The sequence below is a fragment of the Pipistrellus hanaki genome (assembly GCF_964339955.1).
Source record: "Pipistrellus hanaki genome assembly, chromosome: 2".
NCBI classification, from domain to species: Eukaryota; Metazoa; Chordata; class Mammalia; order Chiroptera; family Vespertilionidae; genus Pipistrellus; species Pipistrellus hanaki.
This window is the reverse complement of record NC_140504.1, coordinates 40,640,934-40,662,811: the sequence shown is the minus strand read 5'-3', so window position 1 is coordinate 40,662,811 and position 21,878 is coordinate 40,640,934. Positions and strand designations below refer to the sequence as shown.

At 44.7% G+C, this 21,878-nt stretch overlaps 2 protein-coding genes across 8 annotated transcripts in view; both read left to right on the top strand.

The window, feature by feature from the left end:
• The window catches only part of LOC311616480 (uncharacterized protein), a 360,599-nt gene that overhangs the window by 272,248 nt on the left and 66,473 nt on the right, over nt 1–21,878 (top strand). The window lies entirely within an intron of this gene.
• DGKG (diacylglycerol kinase gamma) overlaps nt 1–21,878 on the top strand; it is a 197,368-nt gene that overhangs the window by 124,492 nt on the left and 50,998 nt on the right. For all 7 annotated transcript variants that reach the window (XM_084871804.1, XM_084871805.1, XM_084871807.1 and 4 more), the window contains one exon: nt 7,200–7,290. In XM_084871804.1, the coding sequence (XP_084727930.1) occupies nt 7,200–7,290 (91 nt within the window). The remainder of the gene's footprint in view (nt 1–7,199; nt 7,291–21,878) is intronic.

The window sequence follows — 21,878 nt, the reverse complement described above, 5'->3', positions numbered from 1 at the left end:
ACTAAACTTCCAAAAGCACTTGGGATTTAAAAATGTAAAATGTAAACAGATAAAGAATTCTTAATATTCTTACCAATAGTCATCATCCTATCTAATAAAAGAGTAATATGCAAATTGACCATCACCCCAACACACAAGATTGATGTCCCCATGTGGTCAAAGATGGCTGCCCCCATGTGGACACAAGATGGCCACCACAAGATAGCCAGCAGGGAAGGGCAATTGGGAGGGGCCAGGCCTGCAAGGGAGGGTAGTTGTGGGCAATCAGGCCAGCAGGGGGGGGCAATTGGGAGGGACCAGGCCAGCAGTAGAAGACAGTTAGGGGTGACCAGGTCGGCAGAGGAGGGAAGTTGTGGGCAACCAGGCCTGCAGGGAAGGGCAGTTGGGGGAGACCCAGGCCTGCAGGGGAGAACAATTGGGGGGGACCAGGCCTGCAGGGGAGAGCAACTGGGAGGGACCAGGCCTGCAGGGGAGGGCAGTTAAGGTCAAATAGGCTGGCAGGGAGCAGTTAGGCATCAATCAGATTGGCAGGGAAGGGGTTAGAGCAGGGGTCTTCAAACTACGGCCCGCGGGCCACATGCAGCCCCCAGGGGAGTCTGATCCTGCCCGCCAGGTTTTTTGGGCAGTGAGCGCAGCCAAGGTGTTACAGTAGGGATTAGTAGTTCATATAGTCCGGCCCTCCAGCTCTCTGAGGGACCGTGATCTGGCCCCCACTTTAAAAAGTTTGAGGACCCCTGGGTTAGAGGGTGATCAAGCTGGCAGGCAGAAGCAGTTTGGGGCAATCAGGAAGGCAGGTAGGCGAGTAGTTGGGAACCAGCAGTCCTGGATTGTGAAAGGGATATCCAACTGCCAGTTTAGGCCCAATCCTACTGGGATTGGGCCTAAACAAGCAGTCGGACATCCCTTGAGGGATCCCAGATTGGAGAGGGAGCAGACTAGGCTGAGGGACACGCACCCCCATGCACGAATTTCATGCACCAGGCCTCTAGTTCAATTATAATTCAATTCGGTTTGCATTGCCCTTTGTGTTATTATCATAGCTGCTTGATGTTGTTAGATTATTATTTATCTTAATAACCTAACACTAGTCTACTAGCTTCACTAGTAGGAACAATAACACCACCAATAACCCAGAAAACCCTCTAGAGTAATAAGTGAGATCATTTGTTTTGTTTTTTAATTAAGATGAACCTTATGAAAATTTATAATTAATGTAAGCTAGGCATCATTTTCCCCAGATGTGTAGTTTTGGGCCTATGCAGCGTTCTTTTAAAAAGTCGAATTACTTGCTAACTCTAATAATCAGGAGGTCTTACATAAAAACACGTATTTCTTTCTCTTTTAAAAGTGGCAGCTATGGAAATAGTTGGGCATTATGCTCCTTAGTGACAGCACTTGAGGAACACATGGGCCCTTCTTCCCTACGCTGTATTGTGTTATCTCAAGATGTCAGGAAGTTTGGAGAAACCCTAGAAGTCAGCTTTTCAGAGTCTTCCATTGTAGGATGAGGGAACTGAGGCTGGGCAACCCCAACCAACTCTTGTGGTGTCACAGGCCAGTGTGTAAACCAGGGCTGGATGGTGGGTCTCCTGCCTGCGGGCTCAGCATAGTCTCTACCACTTCAACACAACACATGCCTCACCTCGCTGACACAGAAGGCCTAACTGACTAAATCGTGGCCCATTCAAGGAGCCCGATTGTCAAAGCCCAAACCACAAAGAGGAATACCTTCTCTTCAAGGGCTCCTATTTCTAGAAATAGCTGTAGTATCTTCTTTGTAGCCTTCTAAGCCCAAAGAAACATTTTCATGTTTTGATGTCTTCAAAAGTATGTTGCCCTAAAAAGTCCTTAGATTTTCAGAAAAGAACCACCAGAAGCTCATGGCCTTTGCTGGTGAAAATGCCTGGCAGCTAGCTTGGTTTCACTCGTGGCCATCCTTGAAAACAGGCTATTCTTAGGCTGACAGGAGGATGACTGAATCCGGTCCCAAAATTGTTAACAAATATAAAAAAGAATATTTTTAATTAGTCTAATTTTTCTCTCATCTGTCAAATGAAAAGATTCAACTAATTAGTGTGTAATCAACATTATTTTTTATATATATATAAAGCAAGGGGGTAAATTAAGAAAACCCAGAAATATAGTCAAGCCCCCGTGTCACTGCTGCTGTTTCCCACTCCTCTGTGTGACTGAGAGTGCCCTAGATGAGGGTCTTCTACCTCAAAGACGGGTTCACCTGGAAAATTCAGAGCCTGACAGTGAACCTAGGAGTCTTAAGGACCTGGAAACCAGCCTCAGGACAACTGGTTAAGGATTAGTCATCTCAAAGGTGATTATGAGAAAGAAAGAAATGATGGACCAAAGAAAACGCAGGAAGACAAATGCAGAAAACGAATTCAGAAGTCATTAAAACATTGTGAGTTTTATTCTATTCAAAAAAATATTGGCTGCCTGAGATAGATCCCCACACTGCCTCCACTCCTGCAGCCGCTGGGGGATGAGTCTCCAGTGATTGTGTTTCCTAGCAACAAGGGAGAACAGTTAGTGAGCACTTACCATGCATTAAACACCTGCTTGGTGCTTTGCATTTGCCACATGAGCTTCACAACTGTTGGGCAGAGAATAATATTCCCATTTTGTAGAAGAAGAGACGAAGGTCTGAAGCACTTAAATAACTTGACTCGCCAGTGGGTGGCAAAGCTGGTCATGAGCCCTCGCCTCTCAGATTCCAAATGCCATGTTCTTGTACAAGTGAAGATAAAACAGACAAAAACCAGTGCCACATGCAGCAGCAGTAGACCTCCAGCAAGAGCTAAGAGGAACGTGGCTGGGAGACATCTTCAAAATAGAAGCAGGGACATTGGCATCCAGTCTGTCTGGTTGTCAGACAGATGGGCAGGGGAGGGAAGGGGAAGGATTCCCTGTCAAATTGTGAGGTATCTCATGCCTATCAACTTTCACCAAAGGCTTTGGAAAGGTGCTGGCACTGGAGTTGGTAAAGAAAAAGGAAGAAAGGGAAGATGAGGCAAAGGAGAATTCACTTCAACCTGGGAATTTCTTTATTTTCAGCAACAGTACCGACTTAGAGGGTTCTTCTGAGAATGGAAAGAGATAAGAAATGTAAAATGTTTGCCTGACTACAAAACCAAAAGGCCAAAGTCTTCCTGACAAGAAGCTTTCTCTACTTCCAGGCCAACAAACAAGCAGTCAGCACCCCTTACTATATGGATCTTCTCTGACAGTGTACATAGTACAGTGTAGAAGAATCCATATTACTGCTCCCTGGTGTCTTGGTATGCAGTGACAGTAGGTTGGGAGTTTGGTTTCCTTCCTAATCTTCTAGCAGCTGAGAAAGGGGGCCGCCAGTAACCCACAGGGAACCCGCCTTAGATAAGCCTGCCAGTAAAGTCCTTGGCAACAACACCCCAACATACACAAAGAAAGGTTCTGTCTTATCTTCTCTTATATCACTTGGCCTAAAGCCTACCTCCACTTCAGGGCCCACCATTAATAGCTAATTCAGTCATTCAGGGTTATGAGAGCCACCTTACCTGATCAGCCTTTCTCCCAATAGGAGCCTCTTTTCTTCTCTGTTCCTACCCCCATAACTCTTGCCTTTGTATTATCAACCATTTTGGTGGCTAGAACAGAGGAAACCAAATAGTCCCCCTTTATATCATTTCAAAAATAAGGCTAGTAGCTATTTTTCTCAGTCACCAGATAAGTGACCTTAATTAGGAAGAGAGTACTTTGATTATTGACAAGGCATCAGTAACATTGAATCAATGAACATATATTGTGTAAAGAGGATGTGGGCCTTCTGTACACCAAGATCGATTTTAGATGGTTTTACATGTCTCATTTAATATTTTTAACACTGTGTTAAGTATAAGCCCATTTTATGGGTAAAGAAGCTCAGAAAAGAAAAAACAAATTGCTCAAAGCTACATGATCCACAAAGGGTAGAGTCCAAACTTGAACCCAGGGATCCTTGATTCCATTCTGGGGTCTTTACCTTAGACCACACTGCACTCTGTTATAATGGCTGGCTGAAAAAGGCCCGTGTTGAACCTGCAGTGGTAGGTACCTAAAGAGCAATTTAGGTTTATCTCCAGCTTTCTTTTTCACTCTGTGTTTGGGCTGGTTCACTGGCACACTGCCTCTGCCCATTTCTCAGAGAAGGAGAGGTGCAGATGTACTGGGAGCATCTCGCTGACCCTCTCAGACTATGTAAATTCAAGATCAGGAGGGTTTCTGTGACAAATGAGATTCTAACTCCTCTAGAGCCTCCGGATGCTGGGTGCTGGGAGGGCCTGACACTCTTCATCAGACAGCATTTCCTAGGATGTGATGCAACCACTAACACCCCAGTCCCCAGATACATCCATTTAACTACCTGGTGAAGGAGAACCACAGCAGTCTAGTAAGTGCATTAGGAGCGCACACCACCACACCACACAATATGAAAAAGCATGCTAAGATTAGGTTGCAGGGCAGCAAAGCACAACTGGGGTCAGACAGTCTGAGTTGGATGACTCCTCTGCACATTCTTGCTTTGCTACCTTGGGCAAGTTACTTACCTCCTCCAGTCTTTCTTTCCCTATCTCAGGCAATAGTACCTATCTCATAGGGGTTTTCTAAGAATTGAGAGAGATTGCATATGTAAAATGTTCATCAGAGTACAAAAGTGAAGAGCCATGGGAATAGAATGCATTCACTTCTAACTAAAATTTGCCTCAGTTAAAACAGGAGAAATAAAAGCTCTTAAATTTCAAACAGCTAGTCTGCTGTGGGTCAGAGGTCAAGTGTTAGTGTCTTGGTAAAGCTATTAAAAGTATGTAAGTTCTGTGAGGACAGAGATTCTAGGCCCTACACAGTGCCTGGCTCATAGTAGGGCTCAATAGATATTTATAGATGAATGGATAGAAGGATGGATGGATGGATAGATGGATGGATGGATGGATGGATGGATGGATGAATAGGTAAATGAGCCAAAAACCAAAAGTGCTTCTTTTCTATTATAAAGAGGGCTCCCATTGATCTCCTGTGCCCCTCTCTCAGTGAATGGCATCTGCCATCTACCATGCTATATAAGACAAAAAGTTGGGTGTGTTACCTGGTACTCTTTCTCACTCACTCCTTAACCAACCAGTGCTGTGAATTCCACCTCCTAAATTTTAGCTTGTGAATCCATTCTCTTCTCCTGAACTCTATTGTCACTGCTTTTGTTCCAGGCCCTTCCCAATTGTCTCTTGAATTTCTATACTACCTCCAAACTGTTCTCTGGGCTGGCTTCTAGTCTGTACCCACCCCTTCCAATCCACTCTCCACGTACAGAGTGATCTTTAAATAGGACAAACCTGATAAGGTCACTAGTGCCACCACTCTCACCACTAAACCCTCTTAAGGATGACCCATGGCAGACTATAGACTTTAAGATAAAGCCCAAACACTGAAGTATAGCATCCCCAACCTTAATAATCTTGCTCCTATCTGCCTCTCCAACCTTGCTGGCAAATGCTACCTCTTGCCCTGAGCTATTGCCTTATCTTCTTCCTCTTCCTGGAGTGTTCTTTCTTCACCTTCTCTATTCCCTTCTACATCCTTCAGAATTCAACTCTGGCATTGCCTGCCTAGGATCCTTTCTCTAACTACCCCTATCCCCACTAAGAACAGGATGTCACCTCCTCTTAGCTATTCCCAGTACTAACTGCTTAGCTCACAACACTATAGTCTGTTTCCTTTCCCGATTTTCCCAGGTGCCTGGCTCATGGAGGGTTTTGTTTTGTTCTTCATTGCAGCATCAATAGACGCCCATCTAGTCCTGGCACAATGAGTGTTTCTTAAATTGATAAATGCTTTTTTTCACACCAAACATGTACTTTTTCAGAAGCATAGTTTCAATCAACATCTTTGGATAATCACTTGATCAGTCAAGATAATTAACCAAGGATTAGAGTGTGATCTATGACTCTGGAAAAATCTATTAGGTTAGACATGTGAAGAACATATGTTTTCACTCAAAAGTCAAGACACATGATCTGACGAATATAATCACATCTCTCTGTCCCAGGAAGATTTGAATGTATAATTATGTGACTACTCAACCTGATCTGTCATTTTTGCCTTACTATGTTGTCTAAATATGCCAATGCAAGACATTAAATAATAGCTAAAAGTAGCTAACATACTTGCTAAGTTTACTATGCAATCATCTCATCTAATCTCAACTATGCTTTGAAGCAGATCTTTTTACTATCTCCATTTCACAGATGAGGAAACTGAGGCTTAAAAACTTGCCAAATGTCACTCAGCCAGCAATGGGCATCTAAGAGGCAATGGACGAGTAGTCATTTTGATCCTTTCAGTCATCCTTCAATATTGACCTAACCATGACCTCTTAACCTTATTAGATCTTCAAAAGAGTCACTTTTAGACAAAAATAGCTTGTGGCTTCCGGAAATTTTTATTAAAACTCTAAATCTCCTGGCAATAACTTTCAAAAGTCATGATTCAGACCTGCAGTGATATTTGAAAATGGAATCACAAAGCAGGTCTCCTGGCTACAGAGATGCTCACGCTGCTGGAGAAGAATGCTCAACCTTGACATTTATGACAATCTGTGTTTTTCCTGTTATTGGGTCTTTTGCCATCATTTTCTATTGAAAGACACTGACCCTCATTCTATCCTCCCTGAGAAATCCTCTCTTTCAGACTTAATCAGAATGTTTTCTTCCTCAGTTGTTATTTCATTGGGATCTACAGCAATAATGTTTCTGAAAGTTATGACAACTGACCCCCTGTGTAACATTCTTTATTACCTGGGCACTCACAAAAATGCATATTCCTGGGCCCCATCCCACAATTATCACATAGAATCTCTGCACATAGGAGCCCAGGAAACCGCATTTTATTCACATCCCTCAGGTAATTTTTATGAATTCTAATGTTTCAGAATCACAAATGTAGTCTCCAGGTGCTCACAAGTTCAAGTATGGTCCCTGGACCAACATCAGCAGCTCAAAGTTTGGGGAAAATAAATTTTAAAAATTCACCCCTAATCATTTGATTAACAAGTGCTGAAAACAGAAGCTTGGGGAGCGCTGGGGAGTTGGGCCTCCACACCCCGATTGTGTAGCTGTTTTACATAACCATCTCAGATACAGAATACTCAGCCGTGTCTCTGCTTCATGGTCCAGGATGAAGAACAAGCTGTGGTACTTTGAATTTGGCACCTCAGAGACCTTTGCAGCCACCTGCAAGAAACTCCATGACCACATAGAGTTGGAGGTAAGTTCCCAAATAGGGAGAAAGCTTCCTGGACTGTCACACACACCTTCAGGACATGTCCCCATGGGTCCTTAATTGGTGACCCAGAGTGTAATCTGAACGTTGTACCTCCATCCTCTGCAGCCTCACTCAGAGGAGGCTCTAATTGCTGCACCAGCCTGTGTTGGCCTGTCCAGGGACCCTTGGGGTTCTGAGGTCTAATGGCCCAAAGGACCCAGGGCCACAGTCTATTCCTGCCCTCAGCCCTCTTCCCACTGTGGCCTTCAGAGATGTGAAGACTTAGTTGCAGCAAGCACAGGGAGAAGAGCTGCTGCTAAGGTAGGGGCAATGTCCTAAGCCCAGTAAAAGCCTGGGAACTGGGGGCCACGGGGCAGCAGGGGTGAGAGGAAGTAAGGCCAGAGGTGACCAGACATCCCCGAGCTCACCCGCTTCAGCTTTGATAGCTGCTTCAAGGAGCTGACTTATAGGTACTCAGTGTTGGCTTTGTGGGTGTGCAACCTGTGTGGTCACTCAGAAGAGCCCTTTATTGAATGCTCTTCAGTCACCATCTTGAAATTCTTAATAATCTTAACAAAGGGCCCTGCATTTTCATTTTGAACTGGGCCCTTCAAATTATGTAGCTGATCCTGTTGGTGCACTCGTGATTTACTGACTCTTCCGGCACTTGTAGCAGCCTGCCTGCCTCAGAGAGTTTGCCTGTCAACTTCCCTTCCTGGGTTGATAAGCTGCCCCCTCCACCCACCCACCCCACTTCTGCTGAATTGCTCTAGTGAAGTCCTCTCCCTGCTCTGTCCCTGGCCACCTAAAAGTCCAAACTTCTATGCACACCAGCTCGGTCTCTGTTCTGCAATACCTCAGGCCCATTGGTTTCCTGGCCCATGGTTCTCAGTCACCAACCCCACCAACCCATGAGATTCAAGCCTGTGGTCTCATTTCACTTGTGAATGGCAAAGCCAGAGAGTTCAGCCAAGATGGTCTCCCCCTGGCCCACCGGCTTTGTTCCTAAGTCTGCATTAGCTGGCAAGTGGGGTCTGGGCATTCTTTAAAAAGGAGCATTTGGCCTGAAGCAGTGTGGGAAAGCCCCACCACTCCCCGCCGGAAGGGAGTCTGTGTTCACAGGGAGTGTTCACAAACAGAACACAAAGCCAGAGATTCTGGGCTTGCATTTGACTCATCTGTCTGTCTCTCCCCTTGGTTGCTGGGTTACCAACCACAGGGTGGGAGGAGCCAATCCGGCTCATCCCAGGAGCTTTTGGCAGCTCAAGTTAGAGGGCAGAGACCTGGGAGCCCAGGTTGTGTCCCTAGGAGGAACCATCCAACACCTGGAGAGGTTGAAGCCAGCCATCCTCGGATGATACACAAATCCATTGCCTGGAGGCTGCAGCGAAAGAGGAGTGCCGAGCATGGCTACCAGAGAGTCTGCATTTTTCCTGTTGGCAGGACCATGTAGTGGGCACTCTTTAAATATACCCTAAGTGAGAAACAGCCCTGGCCTTGCCACTGCCAGCTGCAGGCATACAGCGACTGCTTGTTCTCCCTGCAGCTGGCCTTGAAACTGAACCCAGAATAGAGCAGCTCTGTCCCCCTGCCTCTGTGGCCCGCCCTCCCTACCCCCACCTCCGTGCCAGCCTTGCCTAAGGTCCCCTCTGGATCCAAAATGCAAGAGCTCTTCCTCAAGTGCACAGCAGGCTGGTCGCCTGGGTGCTGAAGATGCTGGTGGCCTCTGGTGGAGGGGGGAGGGTGGCTTTTAGGGGCACTTCCTGTTTCCCTTATCTCCTCATAATGAGTCCTTTTACTATTTATTCATGAGGCTAAGAAGTGGGGTGTCATGTGACAGCAGCTCCTGGCAGTGAGCAAGATTGGGACAGGCACCATTTTTGCATCTAGAGAGCAGTGCATGGATGGTCCTGTGCCTTGTGAGAGGGGACAGAGGGACAGAGAGGCAGGAGAACAAGGCAAGTGAGTGGCAGGTGTGAGGAGGCTGCCCAGCACCACAGGCAGCTAGCGGAGAGAGCACAGGGCCCTCAGGAAGAGCAGGAGGAGAAGCTATGCTAAGTGACCTTCTACAGTGCACACATCAGCTCAGGCCTGTGAGGACCAACACACCCATCAGTTCAAGGCCAGCAGCCCCAAGAATAAACCCAGGCAGGTAAACACCACACGTCACCATTTCAAAGCCCTACCGTAGTCTTTTTTCCATAGTCACACAGCAACCTGGTGAGCTCCACAGGCCAGGCATTATTATCCCCATTTCATGGAAAAACAAGAGGAGGCACAGAGGTTTTGAAAGGTAAACAGAAGGGAAACAAAAATTTAAAAAAAAAAAAAAAAAAAGCCACATGCTCTGACTGCCTGTCATCATGTGTCCTCGTTTGACATAATAACCCAACGAAGCAAGGACTACCACATTTTTTAAATGAAGAAACTGAGTCTCAGATACACTGAGTAACTTGACCGAGATTCCATTGCTAACACCTGGTAAGAGAGAAGATTCTATATCTCCTGGAATGAGTGTAGCTTAGAAGCCATAAACAGAGTTCTATCTGACTACGCTAGAGACTCAGTGAACTCAGCACTTTCTTCTTCCTTCACTGAGTGTGGGACCCTTCGGTTCCCTCCAGCTGAGGCAGCTGGGAGGGCTGCTGAGAAGTACTTTCAGAGCAGAAGACAGTCCTCCTGCTCACTTGAGAAAGGAACAGGTTTTGGCTGGATGGTAGGTGAGAGTCAGAGAGGAAAACTGCCTCCAAATTTACCAGTTTTCCTACGTAGCATCTCATTTTGACCCACAGAACATTCAGGGCAAATATTAATGTCCTCACTTTATGGGTGAGGAAACTAAGGCTGAGAGGTTCGGCAACTTGAGAAAGAATACAAAGGAAAAGGGTAGAGGGGAACAGATAACAATGTCTATTTAGATTCTCTCTGTGTGTGTCACTGATATTAAAAAAAAAAAAAGTTGGGCCAAAACCGGTTTGGCTCAGTGGATAGAGCGTCGGCCTGCGGACTAAAGGGTCCCAGGTTCGATTCCGGTCAAGGGCATGTACCTTGGTTGCAGGCACATCCCCAAGTAGGGGATGTGCAAGAGGCAGCTGATCAATGATTCTTTCTCATCAATGTTTCTAACTATCCCTCTCTCTTCCTCTCTGTAAAAAAAAAAAAATCAATAAAATATATATACAAAAGTTGGATGGTGAAACGGAGCTAAAATGAGATTATGCAGGGAGGGTCTCCATTAAAAGCCTCTCACATGGAATTCAACCTCTGGGGTCAGTGGCTTGTTGAGAAAGACTAAGAAACTTGGTCTTCTCTGAAGTGAAGCTTACAGCCCAGTTGACATAAGAGGGAGTATAGGATTCACTTAGTGAGTGCTAAGCAGACTGGATCCAGCGGTCCTGGAGGGTCACGTGGGCCAGATCATCCAGGACAAGAGGGGAGAGAAGGTGCCTTGAGATCAATTGCTCACATGCACACACTAGGCCAGGGCTGGCCCAGTGAAAGGGCCTGGCCTAGTCACACAAGACCAGGGGTTAGCCCTGTTCTGCAATTAGATGAAGTAACTTGCTAAACTGTGTGTCTGAGCCTCAGTATTCTCATCTACAAAATGGAGCAAAAGGGGTAAACCTACTTCCCAAGGCTATTAACTCAGAATAAAGTTTTCAGGGTTGTTTTTTTAAGTAACTGGCAATGGTGCTAAGTGCCTCCCAGAATCTGCAAAGCAGCCTCAAGTGGCAGGTGTCGAAATCACCTTTACAAAGAAGAGGATAGAAGCTGAAAGAAGGCAAGAAGCTCACCTGAAGTCCGCAGCCTATGAGTGGTCAGGTCAGGCTTCAAATACAGATTTGACCAAAACCGGGGACTTTCAGGGCAGTACTGGCACTTTAGTCTGGAGCAGAGATTCTCAACCAGTTGTGAGGCATATCTGATTTGCTTTTATTTGCATATTTTTATTTAATATTTCAGATAACATTAAAACTAGGCATGAGATTTTTACACTTATCAAAAAGAGAACACAGCCCTGACTGGTGTGCTCAGTGGTTAAGCACTGCCCCTTATACCAAAGGATTGTGGGTTGGATTCCTGGTCAAGAGCAGGTACCTGGATGCAGGTTGGGTCCTTCCCCACTATCCCTACCCTCCCTCACCCCCGCTGCCCCAGATGGGGCTCCTGTGGAGGCAACTTATCAATGCTCTCCCTCTCCTCTCTACCTCTCTCTGTCCCTCCCTCCCTTCCTTCCACTCTCTCTAAAAATCAATGGGGAAAAAAAAATCCTTGGGTGAAGATTAAACAAAGAGAGAGATAGAGAGAGAGAGAGAAAGAAAGAAAGAGAGAGAGAGAGAGAGAGAGAGAGAGAGAGAGAGAGAGAGAGAGCGCGCAAGCAAGCATAAAAAATATTCCAAATGCTCACCCTAAATGCTCCTTCACAGGAACACACAGGAAGGCCTGTGAAAACTCGTCTGTTCCTGGGAAGTGAGAGCTCAGTACATTGTGGCTGACCCTAATTAAGAAGCCAGCATGTCACCCTCGTGACTCTCATCACCTCTGTCTAGGGCCATCCCTCAGGGTCTCTCAGAGTCTCTGGCTTCTCTTCCTTCTCAAAGCTGCCCTTGATGTTCATTTTAATCTGATTTCACCTGAATAAACAGGTGGGGGATGGGGCGAGGGAGGGACTCGGTGAGTCATCTCCGCACCCCAGGCCCAGAATAGCCTTGCACAAGTTTTTGATGTGATCATAGTTAGGTGGAGCAAACTAGGCAGGCTTCAACTGGAGCACTTATTTTACATGCTGTGGAAATTTTTCATTTTACTGGCTAAAAATAAGAGCTTCCAAAATTCCTTGATATTTCATCTGCTTTAAAACAATGTTCACAAGGGAAGGCGAGCCAGCTCCAGTAACGTGAACCTCTGCATGGGGAAAGTGAGTCCCAGTTTGGAAGCTGCTCAAAAATAATTGTTCTCCAGTATGTTTTGGAAATCTCTGTACATCAGTTCCCCCTCCTCTTTCAACTGAGGTTTAAAAAAAAAAAATACTACAAAGTCCTTAGAACAGTATGTCAAACACTCCCATTGCCCACTCACTTAGAATTGGTATTTGTCAATATTTTGTTTTATTCCCTTCAAGTATATTTTAACCAAAGAAATAAAATATTGCAGGTAGAACTGAGTTTCCCCCCATTTCTTTTCACTCTGCAACTTGCATTTTTCACTCACCATTAAGTTCTTAAGATCTCTCCATGTCAATGTTGATAGAGCTTAGTTCATGGCGTCTAGCAATAGCAATGAGAAAGGCAGAAATGGGAACTGTCAGACACCGCCAGTGGGAACCTAAGTGGTCGACCACTTTGTCTGGCAGTCTATGCTGAACTGAAAATCATTTTGAGGACCATATGACCCAGCCAGGTCCTCACAACCAAGACCTAGGGAATTTGCTGCACGTGAGGATAAGCAAGGAAGCACGTTTTTTATTACAACAAAATGGAACCAACCCAAATAATTATGTTATTTTAACATTTTAAAAAGGCAGTGTGAGTGAAAGTCCTAAATGCCACTGAAATATAACTTGGAAGTTGTTATATTGTATTATGTGAATTTCATCTCAATTTTTTTAAAATTTAATTTTACAAAAGGGAGTATACTGGGCACAATGCTGGGGATATTTAATCCCTATCATGATATTGGCCCTGTCTTTGAGAATCATAAATTCTAAAACTTACATACTTAGCACAGCCATGTGCATGTAAAGAAGCTGAATAAACAATGAATCTGATTACTTTCAGGTTGGGCAGATACCTTCAGTGATTCCAGTACAACCAAGCACCATTGTTTCTTTAAAAAATAAAAAGAGAGAGAGAGAGAAATCAAGAATTTTACAGGTTGGCCAATAAGTGGCAGAAGAGAATACATGGCTCTCCAGCTCCAACTGGGGGCATTCTCTTATTCTATCTCGGTATCCACCTGCAATATTGCACACTTTTAAGTTAGAGGGGAAAGATCTTCAATCATCTTGGCCTCTTCTGGCATCGTCACTTCTCAGCACAGGCAGGTGGGGCCTTACAGAGCTTGGAGTAATGAAAGTGGGAACTGGCCAGGTGCTCAGCCCATCTACCCAGCCATAGTCATCCCAAGAAAGATGAAATGAAAACACATTCATGGGGAAGGGAAAGCTGAGAAAAGCATTGGAAGGGATTTTGAGTTCATGGAAAAATGAAAGGCAACATCCTGATTATGCATCAAACCCTAAAGTCAAAAGGAAGGCTGGAATGGGCCTTGGAGAGATAGTCACTTCTGGCCTTTTCCTTCCTCAGCCAAATGCATTGACTCCATCATTCCAGCACTATCTTCATGGTGAGAGCACCCAAGGCAGCACTTGCCACTTCAGATTTCCTCTTCTTGCTCATCCTACAGTTCTCTCTAGTCCAGATGCCCCTATGTCTGTTTCTTCCTGCTCCCTCCTGCTATGTCCAATGAAGTCTTTTCCTGATTATAAAAGTAATCCAAATTCATGGTAGAACATTTTAAACTATGGAAGGACAGAAAAGAAAAGTAACCACCCACAATCTCACCATTAGGGATCAGCACTGTTATATGGGTCTTGCTTCAACCCTATATTACCCCTTGTTTCTTTAAATGCAGGCCTCTAGAGGACCTCTGTGATTCTTTGAGTTCTTAAATCCTTACCCATTTTTAAACCCAGCTTTATGCTCCCTATCTCTCTATCTCATTTAGCCATGCACTGACTATAAGTTTCTTCACTGATCCTTAAAGTCTTTGAGCCCACTAGGAAGAAATTATTTTTCTATAAAATTCCATTGTTTGTTGCAGTTTCTGACACATAACGTTTTCTCTCTCTTAAGTCACCAGCTTTTTTATTTCCTTCAAATGTGTACCCTGTATTTCACTTTAGCCTCCATTCACCCATATGCTTTTTGTTGTTGTTGTTCTTTTTCATTTCCTTTGTTCTTCGTGAATTGCTTTGATTTTCTTTGTCTTCAGACTCCTGGCTATCCATACTTTGTATCTTCCAATGACTTTGGAATAACTTTTAAGAATGAATTCCCATGCCTATATTTCACAAAGCATGAGGATTCAGCCCAGTGGATAGACAAGGCCCAAGCAGGTATCAGAAAACCGAGGCTGGGGTCACATGACTCAGCAGGTTAGATTAAAAGGTTCCTGGAAGATCTCCAGGCTAACCTCTGCCCCAGCAAGCTTCACTTTTCTACTGCCTAGGTCCCTTAGTGAAACAATAACTTTCCCCAAGCAAATGCATCTTTTAAGTGATAATGAAATTGGGGCTGTCAGTGGCAAATATATTATTTCTCTTAGACTTTTTAGAATATTGGAAATAATTTATGATCTTCATTTCTACACTCAGGAGACTCAGAGATCTCAGGGAACAGAACTATTTTAATCTTTTTCTGCTTCTACAACAGAAACAGACAGAAAATATTATAGACAATACATCCCATAGGTTTTTATTTATCTACGTTCGTCAGTGAGGTCATAAACTTGTTGATCCTAAGAGGAATTAAGGAGTTAGAAGAATTGACTATTTTAGGAAGAGCACATAATCTAACAAGGGATCAGATAACTACCACTGTGCACACATACATGCTATATCTCAAGTTCTTAGGACCAACAAATTAATAACAACAGCAGCCACTTAGGGAACACTGATCTTGCAACAAGTTCTGTCTCAGCGCTTGCATACATCACCTTATTTAATCTTCATAACAACTCTGCATGGTGTGTATTATTCCCATTATTTACATAAGAAAACTGAGTTCCTGAAAGATAAGAAGCACTCCAAGCTCAGCTGAGTTTCAAGCACACATGCCCCGATAATACTACAGCACTACCCTTCCATGGTCCACCTAGTTCATGGGTATGCCTACTGAGCTATTGTAGTAATGGGGTTCCCACTGGGACATGGCACTCAGCTCTCTGAAGCAAGGACTCTATCTTATTCCTTCTGTATCCCCAGGCCCAGCACAATGCCTGAAATGAAGTAATTGCTCTATATTGATTGTAAAATTGAATCAACGTGTGGAAAATCTCATAATTAGTGTGAACACTAATAGAAATTACCACTTGAGGTATTTTTTGTTGGAAGCCACCAATATAAAAGGGTGGCTTTGTCTGCCCACCTGGCTGCATTTGTAACACAAAAGGGGAGATAGCTGAGCCTGCAGTCTGGCACTCCAACCTCCCACGCCCATCTCGGAGCTGTTGCTGGGACCTTTGAAAGTAGCAGAGGGTGTGGGACAACTGTGAACCCAGGACAGGAAATGCCAGAGTTCTCCCACCTCTTTCCCACCAAAAGGAGTTAAGACAGTGAGTGGGCAGAGCCCATATGGCACCAAGGGTGCCAGGCAGCTAAGGGGCAGGGGAAGTAGTCCTGAAAGATAGAAGAATGGGATCTCCATTCTGAGCCCTATCTAATGGCCTGCAGGCCTTTTGCCTCTGAGCCCTGCCAGTCCCTATGGCCATTAGCCTGCTCTGTCTGCTGGAAAGTCTGACCCCTCAGAGAGCCCCATCCACCTCAAGTTAGCCTGAGCTCCCCAGATGACCAAAAAGCCTATTAATCTGCATCCAGAGCAAGAATGCCTCAACACACCAGGTTTCTCTAACTTGGGAGGGTGGAACAGTGGATAGGAAATGGCTTTGCCCTCTGTCCAACTCTGAGACAACCCACCACCTTGAGCTCTCAGAAATAGCAGTTTTTGTTTTGGAAACTGGCACCCAGAGCAGGTTTGCTCCTGGAAATGAATTTGGTTCCCCCCAGCTGCAATGTTCTACTTCCAGCCTCCCTGCCAACACCCCCTTCCAGCTGCCCCTCTGAAAGGCACCATTGTGCCCGCCTGGCACAGCAACAGAGGAGGGCTGAAGAGGAAGAAAACATTTTCTGCCCATGGGATGTTCTTAAGCAGGTTGTGTGTACATGGCTTCAATGCTGCATTCCTTGAACCCACACAAACCCGCCAAAACTCCATCATCCCTGTCACCCATGGCAGCCACCTTCCAGTCTCACTGGCCCACCAGAGCTCACTGTCAGAGAAAGCAGAGTGCACAGCTGGGTGGAAAGGCTGGTGGGAAGTGGGGGGGAGGGGGGAAATCAGATGACACTTTTTTTCAGAGCAGCACTCTAGCCTGCCAAAGCAAAGCTGAACACAGACGCTGAATCTCTGATCGGGAAGGGGATTTAGTCCCACTTACCACTCAATAAACTCATTTTTGGCACCTTCTGCTAAGTGCACATCCAGCCTCCTCCTGAATACTACAAGGATAGGCAGCTCACTACTTTTCCAGATGCCCGTTCCATTGCTGGACAGCTCAGAATTTTAGAAAGTTCTTCCCAATGTGGAACAAGGATGTGTGACCCATTCATCACCATATCCTTCCCTTGTTGGCACTTAGCACAATGTTTGAAATAAGTGCATAATAAGTGTTTGTGGGATATAGCACTGAATTCCCCATCCACTGGACCTATGTCTGCTCTCTGGTGGCACACAGAACATGCCATCTTGCTCTTCCACATGACTGCCCTTCATTGGGCTGAAGATCTATCCTCCATGTTGTCTAGTATTGATCTTCTGAACTCATCATCCCCAGTTCCTTATATGACTCGATGAACAGACCCATGACTATCCTGGCCACTCCTCTCTTGATAGACTCCATATTTCTCCAGTGTCCTCTTTAAAATGAAGAAGCAAATCCCTTGTATCTAGAATATTCAAAAAATGACTTCTTAGGTAATAGCACACTAGATACTCTATAAGTTGAGCTGTCTTCTTGTTCTTGTCATTCACATTTCACTCAGGAAACCTGCAGATTCATGAAGTCTACCATGAACCTAAATAAATTTGGAAAAGAAGGACCTTCCTTAGTTTCATTGAGTCAATATTTCTTCATCTGTAAAAATAAGGCCACAAATACTAATACTGTAGGGTTGCAAGGATTGTCATTTGAAGTGCCTAGTTTATAATGTTACTCAATAAATGATATATATTAATGTTACCATATAACATATGTGTGTATTAGTATTAGTATCTAACTGCCCTCAGCAGACATTAGATCCTAAAATAATATAAAACAGCCCCTCTGAATGCAAGGAAGCCACTGTCCTATCAGATTTACCTATATACCAGGCCAATTTTTAAAATTGTACTAGACTGTCTTTCCAATAATGCTATCACCACTCACCAACAACACTCAATTTATCGCTTTTTCTTCCCTCAGGAGACACATATTATTGACAACAAAAACATTCACTCCAGTGCTTCTCTAGGGAAAATAGACATCATTGTTCGCCCTGGCTGCTTTTCTTTCACTCCCAATAAATTTCTCTATCTTGGCCATAGGCCCTGCAGATATGCAGACATCTACTTCCTTCCCCTGGTGTGCTAAACCGGCTTGCTTGATAGCACATCTCTTCCCAACACTGGTTTTACATAGGTAGCTTGAAACTTGCCATAGTGAGAGCATTTACAGCAGGGAATACCACAATCAGAGCTGCTGCTTGTTCTTCTTCTCCTTTTTTTCTGGAGATCCTGATGAGAAGCATTTAGCAGCACCCCACTGCCTCTAGCCTTGACCTGCTGGAAGCACCTTAAACACAGGAATTTTGTCCCATTTCTGTTCCATCCCCAGGGTCTAGCACAAAGTACATAAGTTCTCATCATCCTTGATGGATACTTTTGTCTTCTGTCTCTTAATGTCTCTCATATAAACTGTGCTCCATGTACCCTATTCTTGTTACCAGTTATTCAGATGTAGATTTCCCTTATCTGTGATCAGAGGACCACTCCTTTCAGACGTGGGTTAACCTTCCATATCTCTTCCTAACCTGGACACTCAGTCCACTTTATACTGCCAATATATTTATCCTGGGAAGTTATGGGGATTCATCTGGAAGGAACAAAAAACTTATCAGGTCCTTTAAGGAACACCTTTGTTTCCATTTTGGGATTTCTCCACTTGTTCTTTCTTTCAATTAACGAATAGTTATATTGCACATCTGATATGGGTAAGACATGCCAGAAACTATGGAGAATAGAGAGCAATGTAATTAACATATGGGCTCTACCCTCTGAAAGCTTACTGTCTCCTGAGAACTGGCAAATATGCATAAGACATGTCAGAATATGCATTCCCAATGAGACAAAAACAAAGCAATGAAAATTCAGAGAAGGAGCTGGAAGGGTAGGATTTAATAGACCTAAAAGAGTTGATGAGCAATTTAGGTGGTGAATACAGCAGAAACAAAAGCAAGTAGGCCCAACTCTGTGGCCTATAAGCAAATCAGTGTCAGGTAATATGTCTGGCCTTTGCTAGAACCCAGCTAACACTCTTCTTCCTCAACTACTTTCCTCTTTCCAAACTAAATGGGACCTTGCTCCAATGTACCCAGGCTTCCCAGAATCTAACTTACATTCCAATCTGGCCGACCAATTCACAGAGAGAACATCCTCCCCACCTTTCAAAGCAGAAATGTCCCCACTGTAAATGAGTACTTCCACCACATCCTTACCAGGATCCTACTGGACCCTGGGGCTATACAGAATGGTATACGGGTGCTTTCCCTTCACCTAATGGCTATCAGCATCCTGATCCCTCAAAAAAGGTGGGAGCAGTGATCTTGGGTAGGTCTTTATGTCAACTGCTTTTGTCAAGCATGGAGGGAAGCCATTCTATCCTTCTGCCCATCCCCTCTCAGCTCATCAGAACCCATATTCAAGTGGGTCCAGATGTCATCCACATCTTCCTCAGTCTTTTCCCTTCCTCCCCACTGTAATTGAAACATTATTTTCCCTAAATCATGCCTAGCACTTTCTAACATCCCTCTTCAAAAGATGCCCCACCGCATGTCTCACTCACTTGGGAAAGGACTCCAGTATCATCCCCAGACCTCTGGCCTGCCACTATGTTCAGCATCTTCTCCTCCACTCCACCTACTTCCCATCCTAGGCATTCCCAACTTCCTCCTCTCTGTAGGCATTCATCCCACCCGTAGTCATTGAGTATCTTCTCTGCCTCAATCATTCAAGAAAAGCCTTTTCCTCAATCATATTACCCTTTTAGACCAAATCTTCTCTCTAGCCCCATTTGTCACCCAACCACATGGTAATTCTGACTCTGTTCCCTCACTATCACTCCTACTCATCTGAAGTCCTAGTTAAACCCTGGCTCTTTGAAGAGATAGTTGTGTAATCTGGAAAGGTCAGTTACCAGCTTTAGGTCTCATTGTTCTCATTTTGGTAATTAGAGATTACCAAATCTAATGTTCCATCTGGCTTTCTGTGCTTTGGCCCTCATCCAGCTGCCAAAAAACTCCTCTTTTCAAAATCACTCAGGACCTTTTGGTTGCCGATCCAAATGAACAAAGGTCTAATTCTAGATATTCTGACTCTAATTACCTGTGTGGCTGGGGCCATTTCTTTCATCTCTTTAAATTTCATTTTTCTCAGCTACAAAATGAGGTGACTGCACTGAATGACCTTTCAAGACTCTTCAGGCCTCTGGTTCCATGAGAACATGTATACAGAGAAGAGAGGAGAGAGACCCTTTCTTGGAGAGTGGACAGGGAAGAATTCATGGAGAAGATGACATTTATAGAGATTTGGAAGAAAGGCAGAGAAAGGGTGCTAAGGTGTCCTGAGGGGAACTGTCGTAATGGATCTAGGCAGGGATCATCCTCCCCTGATTACGATCTCCATAATGGAAGATTCAGGATGACAACACCTGAATTTACTAACCAATCTAACATCCAAAAAATGAGACAAGCAAACTGTATGTCTCCTAATGAGATGCAATGGGAAATATACAACCCCACTAGTAAAGTATTCTTGCCAAAAGGATTCAAACCCTGGATCTGATCAGGCCTCTGATCTAAGAGTATCAATTTAGTGAAAACAGAGTAGACAGACGGAGAATATGTTTAAAAGACACTTCAGATGCAATCAAAAAAAATCCAGAATCTAGGGAACACTACAGCCTATTTCTCAAAGTGTGGTCCATCCCACACACAGCATCAGTATTACAAGGAGTATGTAGAAATGCAGAGTCTCAGGCCCTACCTCAGACTGCCTGAATCAGAATCTGCACTTTAATAACCCTGCAGTGATTTGTACCCACATTAAAATCTTGGAAGCAGAGTTCTATGGGACAAATAACCCATTTCCTTCAATAAATATTAAAAGACAAGGGGGAAAAAACATGGGGAACTTATAGATAAAAAAATAAAAATAAATAAAAAAGTGAAAAGACATATCAACCAAATTTAATTTGTAGACCTTTCAGACCAACCAATTATTTTTTTAAATGAAACTACGGAGGAAATTTGTACAATTACTGGATAGTTATTGATATTTGGGGATTATTGTTACTTTCTAATAGTAATAATGGTATTGGGGTAATTATTTAAAGATACATACAGAAGTATTTATAGATTAAATGCTATAGTATCAGGGCTTTGCTATAAAATAGTTTGGTATAGAGGTGGGGAAATGAACTGGGGTAGAGTTTAAACAAGATTTAAAAAGAAAGAATCAAATATGGGAAGAACAAATTACATAACGCAGGAAACCTAAGAAAGAACATTTTAAGCTGAAAGGGGAAAGGACTTCCAGAGCCATTGCGGACTGAGTTAGTCTGGGCTGGGAGAGGTCATTCCAGACAGCAGACACAACCCAATGGCAGGAGTATGAAAAAATATATAAAATAAATAAAGATCTGCACTCTAACCCAGAGAAAATCCCTATGATGGTGGCACCGTGAATCGAGGTTAGAAGAAGGGAGAATTTCCTAGTTGCTAAAAACTGAAACAGGTCATCAAATAAATTATGGGATCTCCTTCTCTGCGGACCTTCAGAAATAGGATCCACAGGGCTGAAATGGAGGCGGCCTTGCTCAGGGGAGAGAAAGTTTAGATCCGCAGCCTTTTCAGGTCACTGAGAAGGGAAGGGGCGGGGAAGGGGGGTTGGGGGCGCTGAGAGGAGGGAGTGGGGTGGAAAAGCCCACAGCCTGGCAGGGAAGCATCAATGCCCTCCCTCTCTCACGCCCTCTGCTTTCTGTCCCTTTCAGAGGGCACAGATAACTTGGCAGATCCTAGTTCTGCCCAGAATTATGTGGGTTTTAAGATTCGAAATGGGGCGGGGCGGGGGGGGGGGGGCAGTGGATTGGGAGGGAGAAGATAAATACGAATTCCTAGTGCATTTAGTGTGCACACAACTGCGCCTTGGCTTCGTAACCAAGTTTCCGGTTACCTATGCACCGGGCCTCCACCAAACAAACAAACCATCCTGGGCTCAGAGAGAAACCAGAAGTGTGGGTATCGTCTGGGCAAAAGGAACCCAATGTAGAGCGTGGCCGACAGCTGCGGGCAGCGCAGCCAGGCCTGGGAGGAGGCGGGCGGGCGCAGGCCGCTCTGCTCCAGGCCTGTGTTGGGGCAGATTCCTGAACCGCTTCCAAGGGGGCTGGAGCGGGGCTGGTCTCCATGCACCCCGCCCCACCCCAGCCTGCAGCCGCGGCCCTACACCTTGCCTCCCACGCACCTTGGGAGCAGGGATGCAGGCGTGTGCGCGCTCGCTGCC